Consider the following 19404-nt stretch of genomic DNA (forward strand, 5'->3'; position numbering starts at 1 on the left):
CCTTTATCAACGTCGGAAACGTGATGGTACGCATTTCTCCTCATCACACGAGGCATCACAACAACGTTTCACCAGGCAACGTCGGTCAACTGCTGTTTGTGTATGAGAAATCGGTTGGAAACATTCCTCATGTCAGCACGTTGTAGGTGTCGCCACCGGCGCGAACCTTATGTGAATGCTCTGAAAAGATAATCATTTGCGTATCACAGCATCTTCTTCCTGTCGGTTAAATCTCGCGTCTGTAGCACGTCATCGTTGTGGTGTACAATTTTAATGGCCAGTAGTGTATATTAGGTTAGTGCATAAGTTCGTAGCGTTTATGTTTTGCATATTAGTATTCCGGTTGCTATGGGTTAATTTATCGATTTACATTTTTTTGAAGTTCATTGTTGCTATTTAGATATGCATGTTGTCATTTTGTCATCTGGAGCCAGTGAGTGGAACTGCGGACGCTAGAGAATGGAGTGCGAAGTCGAGAAACCGAACCACTTCCGCTTGTGTGGAATTGAGGGTTTACAGTAGTAGAAACGCCCAGAAACATTTACGTCGTGTATGGGGTTAAGGCCAATGGATGAGGCACGGAAATAAAATGGTATTCTGGTTTTAAATAGGTGGCTCTTCACGAATAGCAAAACTTTCGAAGTTCGTTGAAGTAATACTCTAGAAATGGCAGATGTGATGAACTGTGACTATCCAACCATCGTGCGACATTTGCATGCAGTGTAGTAGGGTGAAATATAGGGTGTACAGATACCGCATGCTCTAAGCCAAAATCATGAAAATCAGCAGGTGGTCACATGTGCATCACTGCTTGCTTGTCATCAATTGGCTCACGAACAACACTGACCATTCCTGTCCTATACTGTTACTGGTGACGAGAAATGGTGTCTGTGTGCTAACATAAAGAGAATAAAGGAAGAGCTGAGCCCAGATAGAACGAAAATCCTCTTATAAAAATCTACACCCATCCACAAAAGGTAATGTTACGCATATGGCGGAATAGCGACGGTGTGGTGTACTACGATTTGCTTCCCCGAGGTATAACCATCGCTGCTGACATTTATTGCCAACAACTGAGACGTCTTGCAACCACAGTCCAAGAACAACCACCAGGGAGACTGTGGGAAGTGATGCTACCCCACGGTAACGACCGCACGCATTGTGCTATACTGACAAAAAACGCTATACAAGAGTTGGGTTTGGAAGCCCCTACGTATCCACCTTATTCACTCATATTTCAACATTTTCCGCTCTCTATCGAACAACCTCCAAAGAAGTTCCATCCCGAACAAAAACGCGCTTCCAACATGGTTCGACGAGTTCTTTGCCTCAAAGGCACCTGACTTCTACAGTCACGGAGTGGAAAAGTTATCGCAGCGCTGGCAAACTGTTATAAATAGTGAAGGAGATTATGTTACTCAAGACTAAAGTCTCTATTATGTGTATGTGTTGTGTTTATTAAACCTATGGAAAAACGTTACGATCTTATACGCTAACCTAATTCTTAGACTGTGAACGTGAGACTGACATAGGCTATGTCTGTTTGCCCAACGAATGTCGAGTACTTGTGTTGCTGAGTAAATCAGAGATTTGGTCACAGACACTTGGTGCTATTTCAGTACTCTTATTATTCATGTATGTCCGGGCCTGGTATTGTTTCTTCGGACTAGCGCCCCAGCTCACGCAGACATATCGGCGGCAACTGTTGTGAATGTGCAAAAATAACAGCAGCTGCTTACAGTGAGATAACTCCTGTGTCAGCACACCATGTATTTAAACATTATACAAACGACACAAGCTCAGCACAATAAGCTGTGGGGTGGTGGGACTGGACAAAGTGATACATCAGGCAATCACCATTGACAGTTGCACTGAACATTTATTTGGCACATTTAAAAAAGACAAATAACAAATTAAACGATCAATGTTGTTGTTGTTGTGGTCTTCAGTCCTGAGACCGGTTGGATGCAGCTCTCCATGCTACTCTATCCTCTGCAAGCTTCTTCATATCCCAGTACTTACTGCAACCTACATCCTTCTGAATCTGCTTAGTGTATTCATCTCTTGGTCTCCCTCTACGATTTTTACCCTCCATGTTGCCCTCTAATGCTAAATTTGTGATCCCTTGATGCCTCAGAACATGTCCTACCAACCGGTCCCTTCTTCTTGTCAAGTTGTGCCATAACTCCTCCCCAATTCTATTCAATACCTCCTCATTAGTTATGTGATCTACCCATCTAATCTTCAGCGTTCTCCTGCAGCACCTTTCTTTCGAATGCCTCTGTTCTCTTCTTGTCTAAACTACACTCCTGGAAATTGAAATAAGAACACCGTGAATTCATTGTCCCAGGAAGGGGAAACTTTATTGACACATTCCTGGGGTCAGATACATCACATGATCACACTGGCAGAACCACAGGCACATAGACACAGGCAACAGAGCATGCACAATGTCGGTACTAGTACAGTGTATATCCACCTTTCGCAGCAATGCAGGCTGCTATTCTCCCATGGAGACGATCGTAGAGATGCTGGATGTAGTCCTGTGGAACGCCTTGCCATGCCATTTCCACCTGGCGCCTCAGTTGGACCAGCGTTCGTGCTGGACGTGCAGACCGCGTGAGACGACGCTTCATCCAGTCCCAAACATGCTCAATGGGGGACAGATCCGGAGATCTTGCTGGCCAGGGTAGTTGACTTACACCTTCTAGAGCATGTTGGGTGGCACGGGATACATGCGGACGTGCATTGTCCTGTTGGAACAGCAAGTTCCCTTGCCGGTCTAGGAATGGTAGAACGATGGGTTCGATGACGGTTTGGATGTACCGTGCACTATTCAGTGTCCCCTCGACGATCACCAGTGGTGTACGGCCAGTGTAGGAGATCGCTCCCCACACCATGATGCCGGGTGTTGGCCCTGTGTGCCTCGGTCGTATGCAGTCCTGATTGTGGCGCTCACCTGCACGGCGCCAAACACGCATACGACGATCATTGGCACCAAGGCAGAAGCGACTCTCATCGCTGAAGACGACACGTCTCCATTCGTCCCTCCATTCACGCCTGTCGCGACACCACTGGAGGCGGGCTGCACGATGTTGGGGCGTGAGCGGAAGACGGCCTAACGGTGTGCGGGACCGTAGCCCAGCTTCATGGAGACGGTTGCGAATGGTCCTCGCCGATACCCCAGGAGCAACAGTGTCCCTAATTTGCTGGGAAGTGGCGGTGCGGTCCCCTACGGCACTGCGTAGGATCCTACGGTCTTGGCGTGCATCCGTGCGTCGCTGCGGTCCGGTCCCAGGTCGACGGGCACGTGCACCTTCCGCCGACCACTGGCGACAACATCGATGTACTGTGGAGACCTCACGCCCCACGTGTTGAGCAATTCGGCGGTACGTCCACCCCGCCTCCCGCATGCCTACTATACGCCCTCGCTCAAAGTCCGTCAACTGCACATACGGCTCACGTCCACGCTGTCGCGGCATGCTACCAGTGTTAAAGAGTGCGATGGAGCTCCGTATGCCACGGCAAACCGGCTGACACTGACGGTGGCGATGCACAAATGCTGCGCAGCTAGCGCCATTCGACGGCCAACACCGCGGTTCCTGGTGTGTCCGCTGTGCCGTGCGTGTGATCATTGCTTGTACAGCCCTCTCGCAGTGTCAGGAGCAAGTATGGTGGGTCTGACACACCGGTGTCAATGTGTTCTTTTTTCCATTTCCAGGAGTGTATTTATCGTCCATGTTTCACTTCCCTACATGGTACACTCCACACAAATACTTTCAGAAACGACGTCCCGACACTTAAACCTATACTCGATGTTAACAAATTTCTCTTCTTCAGAAACGCTTTCCTTGCCATTGCCAGTCTACATTTTATATCCTCTCTACTTAGACCATCATCAGTTATTTTGCTCCCCGAATAGAAAAACTCCTTCACTACTTTAAGTGTCTCATTTCCTAATCTAATTCCCTCAGCATCACCCGACTTCATCGACTACATTGCATTATCCTCGTATTGCTTTTGTTGATGTTCATCTTATATCTTCCTTTCAAGACACTGTCCATTCCGTTCAACTGCTCTTCCAAGTCCTTTGCTGTCTCTGACAGAGTCACAATGTCGTCGGCGAACCTCAAAGTTTTTATTTCTTCTCCATGTATTTTAATACCTACTCCGAATTTTTCTTTTGTTTCCTTTACTGCTTGCTCAATATGGAGATGGAATAACACCGGGGAGAGGCTACAACCCTGTCTCACTCCCTTCCTAACCACTGCTTCCCTTTCATGTCCCTCGACTCTTATAACTGTCATCTGGTTTCTGTGCAAATTGTAAATAGCCTTTCGCTACCTGTATTTTACCCCTGCCACCTTCACAATTTGAAAGAGAGTATTCCAGTCAACATTATCAAATGCTTTTTCTAAGTCTACAAATGCTAGGAACGTAGGTTTGCCTTTCCTTAATCTTTCTTCTAAGATAAGTCGTAAGGTCAGTATTGCCTCACGTGTTCCAATATTTCTACGGAATCCAAACTGATCTTCCCCAAGGTCGGCTTCTACTGGTTTTTCCATTCGTCTATAAAGAATTCGCGTTAGTATTTTGCAGTTGTGGCTTATTAAACTGATTGTTCGGTAATTTTCACATCTGTCAACACCTGCATTCTTTGGGATTGGAATTATTATATTCTTCTTGCTCACCTGATGGTAGAGTTTTGTCAGGACTGGCTCTCCCAAGGCCGTCAGTAGTTCTAATGGAATGTTGTCTATTCCCGGGGCCTTGTTTCGACTCAGGTCTTTCAAACTGGCTGTCAAACTCTTCACGCAGTATTGTATCTCCCATTTCGTCTTCATCTACATTCTCTTCCATTTCCAGAATATTGTGCTGACATACGTCGCCCTTGTATAGACCCTCTATATACTCCTTCCACCATTCTGCTTTCCCTTCTTTGCTTAGAAATGGGTTTCCATCTGGGCTCTTGATATTCATACAAGTGGTTCTCTTTTCTCCAAAGGTCTCTTTAATTTTCCTGTAGGCAGTATCTATCTTACCCCTAGTGAGATAGGCCTCTACATCCTTACATTTGTCCTCTAGCCAGTCCTGCTTAGCCATTTTGCACTTCCTGTCGATCTCATTTTTGAGACGTTTGTATTCCTTTTTGCCTGCTTCATTTAACGATTCCCGGCTGGGTCGTAGATTTTCTCCGCTCAGGGGCTGGGTGTTGTGTTGTCGTAATCATCATCATTTCATCCCCATCGGCGCGCAAGTCGCCGAAGTGGCGTCAAATCGAAAGACTTGCACCAGGCGAACGGTCTACCCGACTGGAGGCCGTAGTCACACGCCATTTCATTTCATTTCATACTGCATTTTTATATTTTCTCCTTTCATCACTTAAATTCAATATTTCTTCTGTTACCTAAGGATTTATACTAGCTCTCGTCTTTTTACCTATTTGATCCTCTGCTGCCATCACTATTTCATCCCTCAAAGCTACCCATTTTTCTTCTACCGTATTTCTTTCCCCCCATTCCTGTCAATTGTTCCCTTATGCTCTCCCTGAAACTCTGTACAACCTCTGGTTCTTTCAGTTTATCCAGGTCCCATCTCCTTAAATTCCCACCTTTTTGCAGTTTCTTCGGTTTTAATCTACAGTTCACAACCAATAGGTTGTGGTCAGAGTCCACATCTCCCCCTGGAAATGTCTTACAATTTAGTACCTGGTTCCTAAATCTCTAAAACGATCAACACATTTTTAAAATTACCACACATCCCTAAATATACCATTTCGTTGAGAAAATTTAAACATTCATAAAGCATGGCACTTATGAAATGAGTTAAAATTATTTACTCAGAACTGTGATCAACCTGAAGAACAATTTACTAAAATATAACGAGAAAATGTAGTCTTTCGTTACTGCAGTGATTGGTATTACCGAAGTAATTCAGAGTAGAGGCAACAGCAAATCAGATACCATGGTACACATTCACGTTATTGAAATGGCAGGCATCCTAAAGTGTAAGATATAAAACATAAAATTTCATGTGACAGGGCAACCTCGTGGGATTCAATAAACTACGCCCAGAAGCGGACGCCCGCTCACTCAGCTGTTTCCAATACAGGCTCGGCATGGACCCCAAAACGGGAGCAGCAACAGTCACGAATAGGCACGAAAAAGCCCGGAACTAGTGGGTATCTACAACATACGTCTTACTTGTTCGAGAAAGCCAGCCGCCGCAGATCCCTGTGCGAGGACAGAAATAGCAAGGGAGATACACCAACGGCTTCCATGCCGGCGATACTTCCTACGGCGCCGTCACCCAGGTAAACAGCCCCTTTTAGATTTGCTCTTCTTGCTGCCTCGCACGGCACCTGAACTGTCCACCAGACTTGGCAAACGACGTTACTGCTAAGCGTCCAAAAGCATAAATCCTCGCTACTTGCTAGAGTTTATCGCTCGCTCCCCGATCGGCCCGGTAGGTGGCGCCACGGCGCGCTCTGCGCACACCACCGGAAAGATGAGCCACACCGGCGATATGAATATCGTTCAATAACAAAAGTCATGGGCTATCGATATGCACATATACAGATGGCCGTAGTATCGCTTACACTACGTATAGAAGGGCAGTGGACTGGCGAAGCAGTCGTTTGCACACAGGTGACTCATGTCAAAACATTTCCGACGTGATTGTGGCTGCACCACCGGAATTATCAGACTTTTAACGCGGAATGGTGGCTGGAGCAAGACGCATGGTACATTCAGTTTCGGAAATCGTTAGGGAATTCAGTATTCCGAGCTCGACAGTCTCAAGAGGGTGCCCAAAACACCAGCATAGTGGCATTTGTGTAGAGTTGTTAGAGCTAGCAGACAAACAACACTGCGTAAAATAACCGCAGACATCAGTGTGGGATGTGAGCCGTAGTTGTGTCCGGCTCTTCGAAAAGCGCGCCAGGCGGAGTCCTTTCACTTCGCGTCTAGTGTCTGCGGTGGCGCTTTCGGTTTGGCGCGCTGTTTGGATCGCTACCGCCCTCCGGCGGGAGGTGGAGCAAGTGTAGGGTCGCGTGACGATCGGGGAGTACGTACTGGGCGGTGACCGAGAGAGGTGGTGGCGCGAGCGGGGCCCTGCTGTTGGGGGTCGTCAGCTGCTCGCCACGTGCTTTGGCCGACCTCTTGGCTGTCAGGGGCTAAGTCTGCCTTACCCGCCTGTGCGTGGCTTATGGAGCATAGAAGCCGTGGTGCAGGAGATCAGCGCTTGGGACCGTAGGTCTTCTTATCGGCCGTTGAAACCACTGGCAGCGGTTGGCTCTGACCAGCATTTGGAAGTGCGACTTGTTCCCGGCGCTGGGGTGGAGTGTGAGAAGTTGAGTACTGTTTATATATATATATATATATATATATATATATATATATATATATATATATATATATGTGTGTGTGTGTGTGTGTAAGAGAAGGTTATCAAGTTCTAGTGAAGTGTATGAGTTTCTTCACCAGTGGTTTTGTTGGGGCCATCCCACCACAGTTTTCGTTTGCCTTGATTGGGTGATTTAGGGTCGGTGTCGCGTGTCTCTGTGGTTCGGAGTCTGTGCAGGCACCGCCGTTGCTACATCTCCTGGTTTTGGGCAACTCGGGGAGGTGCCGGCTTGTAATGGAAGTTTTGTGACTGATTTGCTGTGTGGCCCTGTAGACCACCAGTAACTATTCCGTTTATTGTGATTTGGGCCCCTTTACACGTGTCACTCCCTCACTGAGCTAAGGATTTTTTTTTTTTTTTTTTTTTTTTTTTTTTTTTTTTTTTTTTTTTTTTTTTTTTTGGGAACTGCCTTTAATGTGAAGGATTCACATTTAACTCGTAATAAATATAAGTTATGTAACTGTAACTGGCGAGAGAGAACGATTTTTGCTTAGTACAAGCTAGCTACTTAAAGTTTTTTTTGGAATTGTTTCCCTTATTGATATAACAAGTTTAAAATCTTCTTATTCTTAACGTCAAACCTTGCAATCTCCTTTTCATAAAGAAAATTTGTCAGGTATTGGAAATTGTTATTGAAATTATTTTAAAAAAATGCCAGACTTAAAAATTTATTGTTGAGAAAGTTAAAATGAAAGGATATCTTTAGCAGTGTGTGTTATTTCATCAGCACCTCCTGGCCCCTAGTTCCACAATAACGTTTTGGAATAACATGTGTACTTGAGTTGTTGTTTGTGAACCGCTCTAATTGACGGTTCAGGATATACGACGAATGTGTCCGTTAGCAAAGTGCAGCGAAATTTGACGTTAATGGGCTATGGTAGCAGACGACCGACGCGAGTGCCTCTGATAACAGCACGACATCATCTGCTGCTCCTTTCCTTGGCTCCCGATCATATCGGTTGGACCCTAGACGACGGGAAAATCGCGGCCTGTTCAGACGTGTCCTGGTTTCAGTTGGTAAGAGCTGATGGTAGGGTTCGAGTGTGGCGCAAACCCCACGAAGCCAAGGAACCAAATTGTCAAGGAGGTATTGTGCAAGCTGGTGGTGCCTCCATAATGGTGTGAGCTGTGTTTAAATTGAATGGACTGGATCCTCTGGTTCAACTAAACAAATTATAGACTGGAAATGGCTATGTTCGGTTACCTGGATACCATTTGCAGCCACTCAAAGACTTCACGTTTTCAAACAACGATGAAGTTTTTATTGATGACAATGCGCCATGTCACCGGGCCACAGCTGTCTGCGACTGGTTTGAAGAACGTTCTCTAGCGAATGATTTGGCCACCCAGATCGCCTGACATGAAATCCAGCTGACATCTATGGGACATAATCGAGGGATCAATTCATGCACAAAATCCTGCACTGGCTACACTTTCGCAATTGTGGGTGGCTGTAGACGATAAATATTTCTGCAGGAGACTTTCAACGACTTGTTGAGTCCATGCCACGTCGAGATACGGCACTACACCCGGCAAAAGGAGGTCCCACATGACATTAGTAGGTATCGAATTATTCTCGTCACCTCCGTATACAGGGTGGCCCATTGATCGTGACCGGGCCAAATATCTCACGAAATAATCGTCAAACGAAAAAACTGCAAACAATGAAACTTATCTAGCTTGAAGGGGGAAACCAGATGTCGTTATGGTTGGCCCGCTAGATGGCGCTGCCATAGGTCAAACGGAAATCAACTGCGTTTGTTTTAAATAGGAACCCCCATTTTCTACTAAATATTTGTGTAGTACGTAAAGAAATATGAATGTTTTAGTTGGACCACTTTTTCCGCTTTGCGATAGATGGCGCTATAATAGTCACAAACATATGGCTCACAACTTTAGACAAACAGTTGGTAACGGGTAGGTATTTTAAATTAAAATACAGAACGTAGGTGCATTCGAACATTTTATTTCGATTGTTCCAATGTGATACATGTACCTTTGTGAACTTATCATTTCTGAGAACGGATGCTGTTACAGCGTGATTACCTGTAAATACCACATTAATGCAATAAATGCTCAGAACAATGTCCGTCAACCTCAATGCATTTGGCAATACATGTAATGACATTCCTCTCAACAGCGAGTAGTTCACCTTCCGTAATGTTCGCACATGCATTGACAATGCACTGATGCATGTTGTCAGACGTTGTCGGTGGATCACGATAGCAAATATCCTTCAACTTTCCCCACAGAAAGAAATCTGGGGACATCAGATCCGGTGAACTTGCCGACCATGGTACGGTGCTTCGACGACCAATCCACCTGTCATGAAATATGCTATTCAATACCGCTTCAAAAGCGCGCGAGCTATGTGCCGGACAACCATCATGTTGGAAGTACATCGCCACTGTGTCATGCAGAGAAACATCTTGTAGCAACGTCGGTAGAACATTACGTAGGAAATCGGCACATGTTGCACCATTTAGATAGCCATCGATAAAATGGGGGCCAGTTATCCTTCCTCCCATAATGCCACACTATACATTAACCCCTTCAAGGTCGCTGATGTTCCACTTGTCGCAGCCATCATGGATTTTCAGTTGCCCAATTGTGCATATTACCCGGGTTTACGTTACCGCTGTTATTGTATGACGTTTCGCCGCTAAATAGAACGTGTGCAAAAGATGTGTCATCGTCCCGTAATTTCTCTTGTGCCCAGTGGCAGAACTGTACACGACGTTCAAAGTCGTCGCCATGCAATTCCTGGTGCATAGAAATATGGTACAGGTGCAATCGATGTTGGTGTAGCATTCTCAAAACCGACGTTTTTGAGATTCACCATTATCGCGCAGTTTGTCTGCTACTGATGTGCGGATTAGCCGCGACAGCAGCTAAAACACCTACTTGGGCATCATGATTTGTTGCAGGTCATGATTGATGTTTCACATGTGGCTGAACGCTTCCTGTTTCCTTAAATAACGTAACTATCCGGCGAACGGTCCGGACACTTGGATGATGTCGTCCACGACACCGAGCAGCATACATAGCACATGCTCGTTGGGCATTTTGATCACAATAGCCATACATCAACACGATATCGACCATTTCCGCAATCGGTAACTGGTCGATTTTAACACAGGTAATGTATCACGAAGCAAATACTGTCCGCACTGATGGAATGTTACGTGATACGACGTACTTATACGTTTGCGACTATTACAGCGCCATCTATCACAAAGCGAAAAAAGTGGCCCAACTAAAACATTCATATTCCTTTACGTACTACACGAATATGTAATAAAACATGGAGTTCCTATTTAAAAAAAAACGCAGTTTATATCCGTTTGACCTATGACAGCGTCATGGAGCGGGCCAACCATAGCGCCATCTGGTTTCCCACTTCATGTTAGACGAGTTCTTTGTAGTTTTTTCGTTTTATGCTTATTTCGTGAGATATTTGGCCTCGCCACTATCAATGGACCACCTTGTATGACGATGCAGGACACACTTCGAGGTCAAATGAAGGAAGCATGACGTTATGCGGTGAGTCTACTAGATAAAAATGTTTAATAATGAACACAATGAAAAGAAGATAGCCAATGGTTGGGTACATATTTCGAAATGATCCTTTACTAAATTAATAGAATTAATAGAAGGGATAGTAGAGGGTGAGAAATTGCAGGTGATGCCCCAGATATATCTCTTGTCCTTTCCAAGTCACCCCCATACCCAGCTCACACAGCATTTGGTATAACATTCCCATGTCGGTCAGTGTACTTCGGCAGCTGATCTTGTCTCCTTCATCAGCTACCCAACTGATGATGGCAACAGGTTCGACTACCGAAATAATCAATGCTCGGCCAAACAACAATCATTGTCGACGAAGTGGAGTTACGCCGGCCGGAGTGGCCAAGCGGTTCTAGGCGCTTCAGTCTGGAACCGCGCGACCACTACGGTCGCAGGTTCGAATCCTGCCTCGGGCATGGATGTGTGTGATGTCCTTAGGTTGGTTAGGTTTACGTAGTTCTAAGTTCTAGGGGACTGATGACCTCAGATGTTAAGTCCCATAGTGCTCAGAACCATTTGAAATATTTTTTTGAAGTGGAGTTACAACAGGAACTTACTTTGCCATCCATGTAAATCGACAAATGTGTAAAATGCTGGACGACTGACTGGCCTGACATACACTTAGAGAAGGTAATACAAACGAACCCAAAACGTAAGCGAAGAAATGTCTGTTAGCGTGAATGTGTACAAAACAGAAATGAGTAAGAGTGTAAAGAGCGCAAGTTGGAGGAGTAGAGTGAGGGCGGCGCTCACCGCAGGCGGTGGAGACGTTGAGCGCCAGCGTGACGACGAGCAGCGTCATGGCGACGGCGTGCCATGAGTCGCGCAGCCCCACCAGCCAGTAGGCGGTCAGCACGAACAGCACCGGCTCCACCAGCAGGCCCGGCAGCTGCGCAGACACACACACACACATGTCTGTGGGGAACACAGTAGTCTGGCCTGCAACGAGTGCCTCTGTGGGAGTGCCCTCAGTCTTCTGGTACACACTCTCTAAGGGGTAAGCAGCACAGCTGAATACTAACCAGTCAGTTAAACAATACATTACGTGTTAGAACGAAATGACCATTACTAGATACAGCAGAACACGAAATACACTACTGGCCATTAAAATTGCTGCACCACGAAGACGACGTGCTACAGACCGACAGGAAGAAGATGCTGTGATATGCAAATGATTAGCTTTTCAGTGCATTCACACGAGGTTGGCGCCGGTGGCGACACCTACAACGTGCTGACATGAGGAAAGTTTCCAACCGATTTCTCATACACAAACAGCAGTTGACTGGCGTTGCCTGGTGAAACGTTCTTGTGATGCCTCATGTAAGGAGGAGAAATGCGTACCATCACGTTTCCGACTTTGATAAATGTCGGATTGTAGCCTATCGCGATTGCAGTTTATCGTATCGCGGCATTGCGTTGGTCGAGATCCATCGACTGTTAGCAGAATATGGAATCGGTGGGTTCAGGAGGGTAATACTGAACGCCGTGCCGGATCCCAACGGCCTCGTATCACTAGCAGTCGAGATGACAGGCATCTTATCCGCATGGCTGTAACGGATCGTGCAGCCACGTCTCGATCCATGAGTCAACAGATGGTGACGTTTGCAAGACAACAACCATCTGCACGAACAGTTCGACGACGTTTGCAGCAGCATGGACTATCAGCTCGGAGACCATGGCTGCGGTAATCCTTGACGCTGCATCACAGACAGGAGCGCCTGCGATGGTGTACTCAACGACGAACCTGGCTGCACGAATGGCAAAACGCCATTTTTTCGGATGAATCCAGGTTCTGTTGACAGTATCATGACGATCGCATCCGTGCTTGGCGACATCGTGGTGAACGCACATTGGAAGCGTGTATACGTCATCGCCATACTGGCGTATCACCCGACGTGATGGTATGGGGTGTGTGTCATTGGTTACACGTCTCTGTCACCTATTGTTCGCATTGACGGTACTTTGAACAGTGGAACAGTGGACGTTACATTTCAGATGTCTTACGACCAGTGGCTCTACCCTTCACTCGATCCCAGCGAAACCCTACATTTCAGTAGGATAATTCAAGACCGCATGTTGCAGGTCCTGTACGGGCCTTTCTGGATACAGAAAATGTTCGACTGCTACCCAGGCCAGTACATTCTCCAGATCTCTCACCAATCGAAAACGTTTGGTCAATGGTGGCCGAGCAACTGGCTCGTCACAATACGCCAGTCACTATTCTTGATGAACTGTGGTACCGTGTTGAAGCTGCATGGGCAGCTGTACCTGTACACGCCATCCAAGCTCTGTTTGACTCAATGCCCAGGCGTATCAAGGCCGTTATTACGGATAGAGGTGGTTGTTCTGGGTACTGATTTCTCAGAATCTATGCACCCACATTGCGTGAAAATCTAATCACATGTCAGTTCTAGTATAATATATTTGTCCAATGAATACCCGTTTATCATCTGCATTTCTTCCTGGTGTAGCAATTTTAATGGCCAGTAGTGTAGTTTTACGCACTTTGGAATTACCATATTCAGTACACAAGTTTCCCAGGCACCAACTGTCTCATTGAATGTATTCAGAACTTTCTTTCACAACTGACTTAAAGAGAAAGACATTTAACTCAGTTGAAATACTGACATTTTTACAAAAGCAGATACTGACAGGTATGTGTATTACCGAACGATCAGTTTAAGAAGTCATGTTTCGAAAGTACTGTTGACTTTCAATCATCTACAGAGAACGATTGGTAAAAGCTATGATCCATTTGCGTTCCACAGAAATACTGGAAACCGCGAGGGATGACTGGCCATACATATTACCTTAGAAAATGGTATTCTATTTGAATATTGAAGAATATCTCTCTACTCTTCAAGTTAAATGATATTTTAAGTAGCTGGTATACAGCGGAGCGTGCTAATAAGTTCCCTCGATTGCGCGGGTAATGGTTGCCGTGGATGAATCAGTTAGTAGAAAAAATGCGATTAAACTCGTCGTCGACAGCGGATTATCGATGTTGCGTCACCATTAGCTGCCATTACGGACCATGCCAAAAAGTGTTTTTTTAATTCTGATTTTCGTATATTTTTTATTCTGAAATTGAAAACAGTTAATCTTCCAGTCTGAAAATTACCACGCTGATGCTGTAGTACAGGGTTATGCCTCACCATAAAAGCCAGTGTTGATACCCCTCTGTACCTTCGATTGTAATCCAGAAATCGCGATATAAATTTTGAGTAGTAATGATGCTAATATTACGCACGATACAGTCTCAATATTTCATTTCTTTTTGTAAGGGAATCTATGACGAACAAACGACTGGCAGAAGCGTGGGCAATACGAATTGGGCGTAAAAGATCACTGCTACCCAGACGATAAGAACTCTGACGAACAGAAAACTAGTGTCTCGCAGTACAACATGATACTGTGAAATATATACCGAGGATGAAGGAAACTAAGTAGAAGAATTAAGTTCAGGAGAATAAATAAAAACATTAAAGTTGTCCAGTGACATCGTAATTGTGCTGGAACCGACAAAGGGCACGGAAGATCAACAGAAAGAAATGGGCAGCGTTTTTGAAAATAAGTAGGAAGTGAACATCGATTTCAGTGCAGTCAAAGGAAATGAAGATATACTGGAACAATTAGGTTAGGAAAGGAGACGCTGAAAGTACTTGAGGAGTTTTACTTTTTGTTGAGAAAAATAAATGACGCCGGCCGGGGTGGCCGAGCGGTTCTAGGCGCTACAGTCTGAAACCACGCGACCACTACGGTCGCAGGTTCGAATGCTGCCTCGGGCATGGATGTGTGTGATGTCCTTAGATTAGTTAGGTTTAAGTAGTTCTAAGTTCTAGGGGACTGATGACCTCAGAAGTTAAGTCCCATAGTGCTCAGAGCCAAAAATAAATGACGATGTCAGATATAAATAGCATGTAATATCGGACTTTGAAAAACGTTTCAGACAAAGAGAAATAAGTTAATGTCGAACATAATTATGGATGATAGTCTTTTGTGAGAGTATGTGTCTTGAGTGTAGCCTTATTTGAAAGTGAAACGAGAACGATAAACATTAGGAACAAGAAGAGAATACAGGTTTTTGACACGTTCCTTACAGAATCATGCAGAAGATTAGATAGGGTAGATACGATAAACATTGAGAATGGGATAAATTGAATGGGGGAGAAAAGAAATTCATGGCACAATTGCAGTAGAAGAAGGAATATATTGACGGTATACACACTGTGGCTTTAATGAGTAGTTAACTTCTTATGGGAAGGAAGAGTTGTAAAGGATCACTGAGGTAAACAGTAAGCAAGTTCATATGGATGTAGACTGGACAAGTTACGCAGAGATGGAGCGACTAACGTAGGTTAAATGAAGCCAGTCTTTGGACTGAAGACACACACAACAATTAAACAGTTCATTAATTATACGAAGAAAAACACTACATTTTGAGTTATTTTTTATAAATTTTTATGCTTTCTTTTTATTATTAACACTACGTTTTACTGTTATCTAGCTTACATTTTTTCTTTACTACTGCATATTATTAACAATGTTAACCTATAACGGCATTCAGAACGAAATGGCATTGTTTAACAAATACATTGGTCGAAGGAGTATATAAATTGTAATTGAAAATAACCCATAAAATTGATTAAAACTATATGCCAGACGAGATTTAGGAAGTAAACTCACTTTGGTAACGTTGTACTTAGGAAGACCAGCAAAAACGTTGAATGAAACTGTTGGTGAGGCCACAGGGTGTGCTCGAATGGACCTTTCGGAGCGATCTCCACAAAATGCAGAGATGCGGATCCACCTACCAGTCCGGTAAACAGTTTTAATGCGTCAGGTGCGTCGACAACAGCGAATTAGACGCCAAATTCTTGAAATTCCTTCATTCCAGACCGAGTTATATTATTACACATACTGCCTGCGATTGTATCGATTATGTTATTAATTTCAGACAACAAATTGATGACGTCCTAAGGAATCAGTTCTAACAATATAGCTTCCATATGTTAGCCAGTTTGAAAATTATAGTTTGCCACAATTTAAATTAAAAATAAGCTACATAAACATTACGATTTCCTGGGAAATGAATAAAATACCTTCATATTTCTGTACCAAATTATGGCCACCAGTTATCAATTTTTAACTAAGAGTTAACATATTTGACGTATTAATAATTTAATTTCTAGCAAATTCCCCTCAGTGATCCGTACTTACACTGTAGTCGAACTTCAGCTGTCTGAATACGCCAGACAAAAGGCTTCGTACATTGTTTGTTCCCCAACCACAATTTGGGGACTACCATTTGTCACTATGACACAAAACAAATTATCTCAAATCCTGTTCCGAGTTTAGACTTTTATATAGGATATTCAGCATTTCTCGAGATGAAAAAACTAAACTTTTACAAGTACTGCAAACACTGGTTACAGCTTTACTACAACATTCAAAGCTCGAATGTGATACGAAAATTTATAGGCTCGTCTGAAACTTAATTCTCTTTTATTTCATTCATGCTTTACTCATATCGTGTGAAACAACGCTATGAGATTCAGTAAAAATTGAAAAATGAAGCACTTTATAGCCACACCTTCAAGTACGTGTAATTTCGTTCACATCGAGTGTCGTAAACAAGGCAGGCGTTTCTTAAACAAAATTGACATAGTTTGTTCAGACATTCCACAAGTAATAATGAAGTATAAAACGAAAAGAAAAAAATGCTGCTCTCGGTGCACAAAAAAGCCGAATATCTAGAATACCCACGTATTAATGTTCGCTGGTCTGTGGGGTGGGGAGGGGTCCTTGTTAACGTTCGCTTGTCTGCTGGCAGGAGGGAATCTAGATTCTCCCCCCACCTCCTCCATATATGGTCTACACTCATCTATAATCTGTATTTTTCATTTCCACTGTCTTATCTCTTGTACCCACTGTTTCTATCTCCATCCATCTCTCTTTTTCTCTTACTGCTACTATCTCTCACCGTCTTCTACTCCTGTTATTGTCTTCATTCATTTCTGTTTCACCGTCACTTTCTTTCTACCAACACCATCGTATTTTCTCTCTTTCTCTCTCGATTTCACTGTCTCCTCTCTCTTTCACCGCCACGTCTCCCTGCTACTATCTTTCAGCTCAAAAAGCAATAAAACACATGCCTAAATTTCTGGTGAGGAAGGCGGAATGAGGATTAAGACAGCCGGTTCCCCAGCTTTTCTGTCAGACTCATTTAAAGAGATAAATATTCACTTCCACAGGGGCACTTTTACCATGATTCTCCTCTTTTCCCTGCTACAGCAGGGTGTGCTGCTTCCATAAAACAAATTTCTGTAGCACAGTGTAGTTCTAACAGTTCATTTACTTACATCGACACATTTATGTACTTTGACAAATATAAACAACAAATAAGTACTAATAATATAAGGATAACACAACATGGTTTACTTTAAATTTTTCTGGGTACTTTACTCATTAATCACAATTCGCAGAAAATGTCCGGCATATGATTTGTACTTTGAAAGAGTAAAAATGTTATTAGAAATATTTTACTGATTTTGCAGTCTTTCCAGTTTTACATAATTTTTGACAGTCATTTTAAGTTCTATTCAGCCATGTTAAGATCAGTTTAGCCCATTTTTTGTCGACGTAGAACCACTTAGGGCATATTAGTATAGGCGTGAAATGACCATCATACAGAGACAGCGCGCCATAAAGTTTTATTACTGAAGAAATGCTGAATAAAATCATAGTTTGTTGACCTCAGAATTCTTGCGATGACCCTAGAACTCTTACCATGTGTTCACTAGGTTAGTTAAAACTATATTTACGTCTCGGACAGGCTACTACGTGCACAAGTACGGTAGCTTTGTACACTTGCATGCCGTTAACAGGTAATGATATCGAAAAAAGTGCGTTAGTTATATTGACTACTGAATTATGTTATTACGTCAGCGGACTACATCTTAAGCACTTCTCAGTTGTTCGAATCATTCCATGTTCGGATAAATAAGAGCATCGAAGAGAGTGGTGACGGTTTTGAGCGGAACAAGTGAAACAATTCTTACAAACAAGCAAACCGTTGGAGAAAGGTGAGAGGACACACATCAGACAAGCTTTTTTCACAATTAATAAAAACATGTGCTTTTCTTTTTTGTTGCAGTGTATTTTTCTCAACATATTACCATTTTGAAACCACAACTCTGTTAATCGCTCATCGGTCAGGCAGGAAGTGTAATCCATTTTTCTCCCCGTAGAATCCTACAATAAAAATGCTATGTTTCTATTTAAGATTTCAAAACGGTGCCCCGCCCCATCCCCTGGAAATGTGGCAGGGGATCAGTATTGCTATCACCGGATAGCATTTAAAAAATATCGAATACTTATTTTTTCGTTTCCTAATCCTATTCGTTCTTTGATATATTTCGTTCCCTCAAGACAAAAAAAGTCACCCTGTATCTCGTGTTTTCAGGGTGATTATCTGCAGTTCTGTGTATTTCGAAAGGACAGTTTTGGAAACACTGTTACCTATACAATGTGACAAATAATGGATTTCTAGAACTGTATGGCAAATTCTCTTTAATTTCCCGCAGGATATACACACAGAATGAAAGTACACAAAACACTGCTGGAGTACTAAGTTTCCTGTTACCATTTGCAGAGAAAAACTACAGGGGAGATCGTAAAATTCGTAACTTTTATAAACGAAGGTATTGTTTTGATTATGAAGGCGTCTTAAAGAGAAGAACTGCAGTCTTCTGCATCTTCCACATTTTTCTGCTTCAGACATTTGCAGGGTATTAGTTAGGTTCTTAACCATAAATAACTCAATAATATTTAATCACGTGATTGGAATTTTTTGTCAAAAAATATGGCAGACGATGTAAGTACGTGTGACCTCCACGCACAAAAGCAGAGTTCTTCAGCTAGCCAGTACACAGGTCGCTAATTTTCCCAGATAATTAATCAAATGGCTCTGAGCACTATGGGACTTAACATCTGAGGTCATCAGTCGCCTAGAAGTTAGAACTACTTAAAACCTAACTAACCTAAGGACATCACACACATCCATGGCCGAGGTTCCAGGCTGAAGCGCCCCAGATAATTAACATGACCTTTGTTGTATTGCATCCATAAGATCTGAATAAGGTAAAAGACTTTGAAGTGGACAATACCACATAACCAAAATGAGTAACTCAGTCGAGTAGACATTTTATATATTCTACATCGTTTCTAGACGTACTTATCGCTCGCATTTGAAACGGATACTACCAATCAGGCGCAAATTCAAACAAGTGACACTTTATAATTATTTCATTAGCAAGTTTTTTTATAGGCATTTGTTCATTTACTGTGATTTTGAATTGTATATGCTGACGAGAAGAAAAGACAGAACATAATGTAATTTTTCGTCTATTTTTGCACTGCAATATTTACGAT

General features: G+C 43.4%; 1 protein-coding gene across 2 annotated transcripts in view; it reads right to left on the bottom strand.

The window, feature by feature from the left end:
- The window catches only part of LOC124789591 (protein scarlet-like), a 189938-nt gene that overhangs the window by 35653 nt on the left and 134881 nt on the right, over nt 1-19404 (bottom strand). For both annotated transcript variants that reach the window (XR_007016140.1, XM_047257002.1), the window contains exon 11: nt 11725-11860. Coding sequence is in view for 1 of the 2 variants with exons in the window: in XM_047257002.1 (XP_047112958.1) it covers nt 11725-11860 (136 nt within the window). In the remaining variant the exon portion in view is untranslated. The remainder of the gene's footprint in view (nt 1-11724; nt 11861-19404) is intronic.

The sequence above is a fragment of the Schistocerca piceifrons genome, chromosome 3 (assembly GCF_021461385.2).
Source record: "Schistocerca piceifrons isolate TAMUIC-IGC-003096 chromosome 3, iqSchPice1.1, whole genome shotgun sequence".
In the NCBI taxonomy this organism is placed as follows: domain Eukaryota; kingdom Metazoa; phylum Arthropoda; class Insecta; order Orthoptera; family Acrididae; genus Schistocerca; species Schistocerca piceifrons.